This window comes from Hydractinia symbiolongicarpus, chromosome 7, assembly GCF_029227915.1.
Source record: "Hydractinia symbiolongicarpus strain clone_291-10 chromosome 7, HSymV2.1, whole genome shotgun sequence".
In the NCBI taxonomy this organism is placed as follows: Eukaryota; Metazoa; Cnidaria; class Hydrozoa; order Anthoathecata; family Hydractiniidae; genus Hydractinia; species Hydractinia symbiolongicarpus.
The window spans coordinates 18,596,252-18,605,705 of record NC_079881.1 but is presented as its reverse complement, the minus strand read 5'-3'; the positions used below and the strand labels follow the sequence as shown (position 1 = coordinate 18,605,705).

Sequence of the window (9,454 nt, the reverse complement as noted above, 5' to 3'; positions counted from 1 at the left end):
AGGTGCATCACGTCCAGCCTAGTTTCTTTCCATTCAAAAAAATTTTTATTGACGTAGCCATTCTCTTCCACGTTTGGCGCCCGACGGACGAAGCAAATTAAACCGACTTTTTTTTCATTTTATTGATACAATAATTTAGATTTCATTATGGTAGCAGATAAAGTTGATATGTCTTTAGACGACATTATTTCAAGTAATAAAAGGGGTAGAGGTAGAGGAGGACGTGGTGGTGGAAGAGGTCGTGGAAGTGGAAGGAGTAGAGGTTTTTCAAATAACCGCCGTGGTGGTCGTGGTGCCGGAGGCCCAATTCGACGTGATAGCAATCGTGGAGGAAACCGAAGTGCACCATACACTCGTGTAAGTAGTTTATGAGGTTTATTTTATCTTAAAAAGGCTAAAAAGAAAAATTTTAAATGTGTTTAAGAACATGCTAATTTTAAAGCTAATATAGCTAGCGTATAATCCACCAACTCCGTGAAAAAAACACATTTAACATCCTTATATCCTTATCATCAACATATCGGTTATTTCAAACTTTTATTATTGTAGCACTATCTGTCAAGAACCGTTTGGGTGTATGATAAGAAAAAAAACCATTTATTAGTGGACAAATAAGCCGGATCCAACATGTACTATCATCCGATGAAGCCGTGATGGACCTTCAACTCCGTGAAATTTGAAAAACGCCTTTTTTTGCTTTCTGATCATCATCAATCTCGGCTTAATGTCCGTTTTCTATGCCAGCATAGGTTGGACGGAGTATATTAATGACCCTCTTTCAATCTGATCTAGACTGTGTTAGATCTAAACTTAACTTCCTCTGTATCAAGTCTGTCTTATAACCTGCCAAGTCTTTCTTGGTCTGCCTCTGGGCTTTGCCCCAGGAACTATCAAGTCTCTACACTTTCTTACCCAATTATCCCCTCCATTCTTTCCAAGTGCCCCAGCCAATTGATGACTAATTTAAAATTAAAATATTCATTAGAAAAGATTCTTGATTCTTGAGTCCTCAAAAAAAAGTATAACATGACCATAATTATAATCAATTAACACGTTGACTTCCAACTACGAGTATACTCGTAGTACGTGGGCGTCACTTATTTGCCAACTATGAGTATACTCGTAATAAGCAGGCGTCACTTATTTGCCAACTACGAGTATACTTGTAGTAAGCGGGCGTCATTTATTTGCCAACTACGAGTATACTCGTACTTTTAGCATATGATTTCAAATTAATATTGAAACTGATTGACTTATTCTAGTCAGGTTAATCTTATTTTTCTAAGTAAAGGAAAGGTTTGTTTTTAAATGTTGGCCATGTGTTTACTTTAAAAACCCGGGGTTTCCTTCTTTTTGGTGAATGATTTTGGACTTTGCAGGAAAATATAACTATAATCTAGACGAATGAATATCCATATCTTTCCACTAAAATGACATATAAACTAATTATTTTACATGATATGTTTTAAAACATTCTCCTACACATAATGGTGGCCGGTTTTCACATCCAACACATTGATATCGTGTTTCCTTTCGTTTTATTTTGGAACACACTCTGCATGGTTTTGTTGACAATTTCTTCTTTTCGTTTGGTGGTATGGCGACTAAGTAATGGAAATTGTCGGTGTTGTTGTTTTGTACTGGTGGGTTATTATTTAACCTTCTCCAATTAGATCGGTAATGATCATTTCCCTGAACTTTAACATCGAGATTAATTTCTTTGTTCCATATGTTAAATTGAGACAAAATGCGTTGAAAACAAAAATATCAATCATGTGCAATGCAACCTTCTTATACCACTGAGTTGTTTTCCTGAGGCAGTCGTAATATGATACCATCTGGTCAGCCCGATCGATACCTGACATGTTTTGATTGTAGTCACGGATGATGTTGGGTTTCAACTTTTTCTCGCCTCTCCGGTTTGATACTTCGAGCGTTTCCACAGCATGCATATTGCTAATCACCAACACGTCTCGTTTGTCTTTCCACTTCGCAACGGTGACACCTTCTCTGCTCCTACTAATGCTCTCTCCCTTTTTCAACTTTGCTTTAATAACTTCTTTTGGGTTCGACTTTCAATTGCTTCGCAATGTCCCACATATGTTGGTGCTTTCACCGAGCAGGTGTTTGGCTAACTCAAAAGAATTGTAGAAATTATCAGCGAAAAGATGATAACCCTTTCCGAGAAAGCTTCCCATCAATTCCAAAACAATGGCCCCTGTTTGACCTAACGAGTGAGGGTCGGGTGTCGCTTCACCAGAGTAAATTTTAACATTCAAAACAATGCCATCAGACTCGCAAAGCTCATAAGATTTAACGCCGTATTTGTGTCGTTTGTTTTTTATATGTTGCCTGAATATGAGGCGTCCTCTCCAAAGCATCATTGATTCGTCAATCGAAAAATTCTTGTCGGGTGTGTAAATATTAGGCATTGTGCCGTTCAATTGATCAATCAGTAGTTGAATTTTATTCAAGCGTCCACCAACTGTTGTTTCATTATCAACAAAGTGCCAAAACCTTAACATTAACTGAAACTTATTTCGAGACATTACCTTAGAAAACACTGGGAACTTGTAACGTTTATTTTTGGACCAGTAATGCTCAAAGGATGGCAATTTGACACTTCCCATATGAAGGAGAGTCCCAAGGAATAGTCTCATCTCCTCTGCATTTATTGGTTTCCAATCTTTCAATTGAGAGCTCCTTTTGAGTGGACGCTGTTTCTCGATTTCCTGCTCTGCATAACGATTAGTTTCAACTACCATCACATTAATCAACTCTTCTGTGCCGAAAAGATTAAAGAAATCCACAGGCTCTTTGTTTTCCATGTCTATTTTCAAACCAGGCTCTTCATTAAAATCAAATACTTTAACAATGTTTGGTTCGTCTTTCCATGGATTTTCTTTCGTATCAGAGTTTTCAGCTTGATCATTTGCAGGTATACTTTCTGGACAAGCAATTGGTTGGGCATGATCGTTAGTTGGTCTGGGAGCAAGTGCACCTCTGAAGGCAAGCCCCCCTCTGGTTCTAACTCGTTTTCGGGGTCTTTCAGGACTATTGGGTACCACAGGAATTTGTTCTTGTTCGGAATCTGATTCTATCTCTGATTCGCTTGAAGACGAAGTAGAAGAATCAGTATATAGAGAATCTGAATCTCCTAATTCAGGAACCTCATCTTCACTATCAACTCGATCTTCTAAGATCATTTGTGCTACTTCAGCGGAAGTATATCGTTGATGTGCTATGATGATAGAAAAAAATTATGTGAACTTAAATTAACGTTAATCAAAAAGGCCAAGCTTGGGAAATAATCAACAAAAATAGCACCAGGGTAATTGATAACAGTAGGAAACGATAAACCAAGAAATGCACTCACATGCTTAGTAAAAAAAGCTATAAAAGAACGTAAAATCCTCACCTTTTTTACTCATTCTACCAAGTGCAAGCCAAATAAAAATGAAGGTATTTTTGTTCCGACAGCTTTAAATTATCAAAGAATAGACTGCAATGCAAGAGTTTCCTTTAAAATTGTTCGAAAATGCTGCAATATATCAGCTTCTTTGAAATCAGTTACTACGAGTATACTCGTAGTTCGGCACTGAAGAAAAAAATTCTTTCTGCAATGCAGAACTACGAGTATACTCGTAGTGGGTTTTTTTAAACCATGACCTTCAGTTTGAAATATGCTCAAAGAATATGTATGATAACCTTAGTAACAAAATAGGTAGTTTTGAGATATAGCTTTGGCAAATAGCATGGATACGCTAAAAATAGCACCGGCAGTGAATTGACGCCACAGCTTTTTTGCCTCGGCAAATAATGAACGCCTGGTAAATACGGCCGCAGCAGCGAACGTGTTAACAGAGATAACAATATATATAAAAAATGACCACTGTTGCTCTTGATTTGAAAATCACAAAAAGGTATAGCTGGCTGAACTTACCGCGAAATCTTTGTCATGCGCAAGTTCCGACACCCCTAAAATGATTAAGTTGTAGTATCAACCCCCTGAATCTAATTCATTCATTAAAAATGGTAAACAGCCGTGGTAAGCTACCGCATTTATTTCATTGGCTAAAGTAATAGCATATTTTGATGTATTTACAAAAAAGTAGAAAGTGGAAGTTTCAGCAGGAAAAATATTTATTAAACTATTTACTCACCTATATAATCTCAAGAAAGCATTGTCGCTTTTCTAGTTGTTATCAGCATAGCCTTGTTTCTATTATTCTTTGTACTTTCCCATCATGCATGCAGTTTGCTTTTTTAGTACAAAGGAAAATGTTTATATAAATTTGTTCTCTTGTTTTGAGTTATTAAAATATATAACTAGTTGTCTAGGTGAAAAGATAATACTTGCATGCTCAATAATTTGTTTTCAAAAATTATACAGCGAGAAATATTTTAGTGCTGTTTTTAAAGTTAAACTGCAAGAATTATTCTTGTGCTGTTTCGAAAGTTATGCTGGGTTTTAAAAAAGTTGGTTTGTCCTAAATAGGCACTGAATGCTAAATTTGTGTTCATCTACTCCTAATTTGAGAATCACCTAATCAACAGTATAAGCAGTATTCAACATACATTCTTCTTACAGCCCAGAAATGTTCCTGACAAGTGGGAACATGACATGTATGATGGTGCAGGCAGCCGCGCTAGTGGTGGTAGACGATCTGAAGGACTTACAACTGGAGCTCATCTACAAATTTCAAATCTCGATTTTGGTGTAACAGAATCTGATATAAAGGTAAATTACACTGAACTTTTGTTTACCCCATTTCTCAAGTATTTTCACATCGATAAATGTTATCTTTATATGATCAAAGGAGTATAAATGAAAAAAGTAACATGTTTTTTGTAATAAAAACATTCTCATGGCATAAAAAAATTTGTTATTGAATTTCCGCGCCCGAAGGCGTAGGAAATTCTTTAAAACCGTCGTTTTTTTCTTTCGGAGCATTTTTTGAGAAAAAATCGACCCTGGGATTTCACGTTGGTCCGTCACAGATGTAAACTTCGTACCCAAGCTCCTTAACTACTGGGAAGTCTAGTATTGACGCTTCAGGCCAAAATTGGTATTTGTTTTCGACAAAATTTGGCTCAGTTAACAAATAAAGTATGCTGAACATGATGGTGACATCAAAATTTTGATTTCTTGTTACCTAAATGTCATTTTAGGCCAAAATTGGTCCAAAAATTAAAACTACTTTATTTTTGACAAATTTTGGCACAATTAACAAAAAAAGTATGGTGAACATGATGGTGACATCAAAATTTCGGTTTTTTGCCACCTTAAATGTCATTTTAGGCCAAAATTGGTCCAAAAATTAAAAATACTTTATTTTCAACAAAAATTTGCAAAGTTAACAAAAAAAGTATGCTGACATAATGGTGACATCAAAATTTTGATTTTTGTCACCTAAATGCCATTTTAGGCCAAAATTGGTCCAAAAATTAAAACTACTTCATTTCCAACAAAAATTGGCAAAGTTAACAAAAAAAGTATGCTGAACATAATGGTGACATCAAAATTTTGATTTTGTCACCTAAATGCCATTTTAGATCAAAATTGGTCCAAAAATTAAAACCACTTCATTTTCGGCTAAATCTGGCACGGTTAACAAATAAAGTATGCTGAAAATGATGATGGTACAAAAGTTTGATTTTTTGTCACCTAAATGTCATTTCAGGCCAAAATTTATCCAAAGATTAAAACTGCTTTATTTTCGACAAAAATTGACACAGTTAATAAAAAAAGTATGCTGAAAATGATGGTTACATCAAAATTTTGATTTTTTGTCAACTAATGCCGTTTAAGACCATAAACGTCTCAATCGCAAGACTTTCAACCATGAATGATAGGCTGTATTTTTTGTTAGCAATTTCTTTTAAAATGTGAGTTTATTATGACACGTTTCGTTTTGTTTGCGTTTGTTGTAAGATATAATGTCACTGATGGGCTTTATCTTCAAAGGTTCATGCACCAAGCCCCTTCGAATGTTTGGCACAATAACACAACGAATTAGCAGGTTTTCATCAAATATTTTGGTAGCGCGCGGAAATTCTTAGAGCCCCCAGGGCTTCTTGTTTATTTTAATGTTTGATGTCTAAATTTGGTCACCCAAATTCGGACAGATTTTGTTCATTTGTGACGTAGTATGGTGTGCGGCATGCGATGTCACAAATAAAAAAAACAACAGGACTTGTGAGGATTGACTCCTGAAAAAAAGTTCTAGACAATCACAGTTTGACATTTCCTTTCTTAAATCATTCAGAATGCGTCTGTTTACATTCCCGCGGACTTATGTCACACAAGCTAGTATTTTGCAGAACAGACCTCCATCTGAAAATGTAGATCAAACTAAATGTATGGGCTTTTTTCCAGGAACTATTCAGCGAATTTGGTAAGTTGAAAAAGGCAACAATCAATTATGATGAATCTGGAAGATCCCACGGTACAGCAGATGTTGTTTTTGAACGTAAACCTGATGCCCTAAAGGCCTTCAATACATACAATGGAGTGCCTTTAGATGGTAAGCATTTAAACTACTTGTTTGATGCAATATAGATACAAAAGTTCTTGACAATGTAGGTGACTTAAATTTTTTTAGGAAGGGCTATGAAAATTGAGATGGTCACTGCTGCAGTGACATCACTGAACTCCACAATGAGTTCTGGAAGGTAAATTTGACTGGCACACACAGTCATTTAGTTTCTTTACACAAAGGTAAATAAAACTAAACGATGCAATGGTACATTTGTATCATTAAAACAATAGTATCAACTACGTGTATTCCCTGGATTTCTTCTCTTGGACAACACAATTTCGGTTGCATATTGCCCTGGAATGATATCCTGGAATTCTGGCGGAGTTCATGTTTTGATGTTAATTTTTTTTCAGATTTAAATGGTAAGATTTTTATTTAAGGACTGTAGAATTGCATACTTTTTATATTGTTCGATCCTGCAATTTCTTTAGTTGTGGCTTTTTAAATGTATAATGTTGTCCTTAAAAAATGAGATATTCAGTTAAATTTTGTAGGAGAGGATCATCACGTGGTTTCAGCAGCAACCGTTCTGGTGGTTTAAGATCGGGTGGTAATTTCCAAAGTTCAAGAGGGCGAAGTAGTCGTGGTGGACAACGTGGAAGGGGAGGAAGAGGTCGCGGACGAGGTCGTGATCGACGTCAACCTCCTTCCAAAGAAGATCTTGATAAGGAATTAGACAGTTACATTGAACATGTAGGTTCATGTTTAACTTTAATCTGTAGTTTTCAGCGTAAAGCATTCTACTGTCAGCAGTGGGATGCCTCCCATATAGAAATTATATCAATACAGATCTTTGGCGAGTACAGTCGTTGGGACTGCACACAACACTATGAACAAGTAGCCTTATTTCCCCTCAATAAAGCTATTCATAATAAACATTTTTATAAATTCGCATGTGCTTTTCTCTCCACAAAAAACACTTGTTTACTCCTTACTATCGCATGCATTCTCCTTATTGACTTAAATAGTCCGGAGATTGTTCTTATTTTGTTTTCACTTTATATAGGTGACTTCGAGGATCTCTGATACTATCAACTTCCATTGATTTTAATTTTCTCTTTTTTTTGTAGAACGATTAAACCTGCTAAGTCAAAGAGAAGATTGTAAATATGCACACAGCTTGGCTGTTAAATCTGTGTAACATCAAATTGTTAATGTATGAAAGCCGCGATGGTGAAGAATATAATGAACTTGTTTGTGGCACATCTTTTATTTTTAACTGAATGTTAAATTTTATTTTGTTTGCGACGTCAGCATTTTATTGAGCTTTTACGAAAACGAATTGTATTTTTTATACTGTGTTCAAGAAAATACGAGCTTTTATTTAATCTTTTATCATTTAAGGAGAAAATGGTTGTTTTTACTTGTAAAAAAGAGGGATTGGCCTACAATAAATAGTATGAAAACGGAAGCGGATTTTAGTGGGTTGAGTGGCCAGCCACATTTTTCAAACTGACAATGAACATTGAAATGGGGGAGAGGGGGACTGGAAACTAGCTACTATTCTAGAAGTGAAAGCCTTCACTGTTTTAGTATACACATACCACAATTTTTAAACAGAATCTCTACATATGGTACCACAGAAACAAAAAAGATGATAATGCGTTGGGCTTTTTCTCAACCGCTCATTTACAAGTGAATATATCAGTATCTACGGTTTACCAAATCAATATAAATAAGATCCTCGAATTTCATGAAAAGTTAACTGCGAATGTGAAGCTTTGGACACGATAATGGAGGCTAAAAGAAATAAATGTTTACGTTCGACTGACACTGATCAAATTACTGGCAATCCATGCTGAGTTGATAAGCACATATGACGAGTGACAGGAACGGAACATTGGTCAGCTAGTAGAATCAATTACAGAGTCAACGGAAAGGAACCCTGTATCTATACACTAGGAACTCGAAAAAGTGCAAATACTGTAGGATAATTATAACAATATATGAGGATAAAATCATAACTCAACTGACTGTAAGAAAGTGAGCAAACTAAAAGAAATACGAACGATGTTGAGCCACCCCTTAGCTGTATTTTAAATATACCTTAAGGGAAGAAATTTTCGCGGGAAGAAAATTTCGCGGTTTTCGCGGTTTTTGGAAAAAACCGCGAAATTTTCTTCCCGCGAAAATTTTAAAAATTCACCGACCGCGAAATTAAATTCCCGCGAAATTTTTCGAAATTTGTTGACCGCGAAATTGGAAAATTGCTGGAATTTATGATGCGATAAAGAAAGGAAAGTTGAATCTACCAAGCGTCGACCCGTTTAATGAGATAGCGCCGTTGGCTATGTCACCGGATGAGATTGCTAACCAGCCCAGCTTCATCGAAGTATCGGACGAGATACGGGAAGGATACGTAAACGAAATCGTAGAAAATGATGAAGATGACGACGACAATGATGATGATGCAGAATGGGGGTTCGAAGAAGACTTTGATAGAAACGCATTTGACTTCATTATCGATGATGAATGTAACGAGTAATTAACAATTTAGAAAGACTATTTTTTCTCGACCGCGAAAATTATATTTTTTTCTCGACCGCGAAATTAAATTCCGCGAAAAAAATCGTTTTGATCAACCGCGAAATTAAATTCCCGCGAAAATTTCTTCCCTTAAGGTACGAGAAAGGATCGCACAAAGCTGCAAATAGTCTCCTCAGTGCAACATTGTACAACACGTCAATTTGTGACCAAGTTGTCGGCAACTAAGATTCTTTTATCTATCCTACTGATAAGATCCTTGTGAATAGTGTATAATTTTGGATACAGTAGCAGATAGTACCCATGCGTCAGCTACCATGATGGAGCAACCCAACATGAAACCAAAAAAAACTAAATTGCAAAGAACGGAGATATTGTTACATACTTTGACAAGAGAAATTGATAGGACAATTACCCTTTTTGAGCAA

At 36.0% G+C, this 9,454-nt stretch overlaps 1 protein-coding gene across 1 annotated transcript; it reads left to right on the top strand.

The window, feature by feature from the left end:
- The first annotated feature begins 53 nt into the window (after window positions 1–53).
- Window positions 54–7,870, top strand: LOC130649487 (THO complex subunit 4-like). Its single transcript, XM_057455769.1, has 6 exons — window positions 54–357; window positions 4,592–4,741; window positions 6,380–6,527; window positions 6,606–6,675; window positions 7,037–7,235; window positions 7,613–7,870. The coding sequence occupies exons 1-6, from the start codon at window positions 148–150 to the stop codon at window positions 7,619–7,621; spliced, it is 786 nt and encodes a 261-aa protein (XP_057311752.1). The 5' UTR covers window positions 54–147; the 3' UTR covers window positions 7,622–7,870.
- The last annotated feature ends 1,584 nt before the right edge of the window (window positions 7,871–9,454 follow it).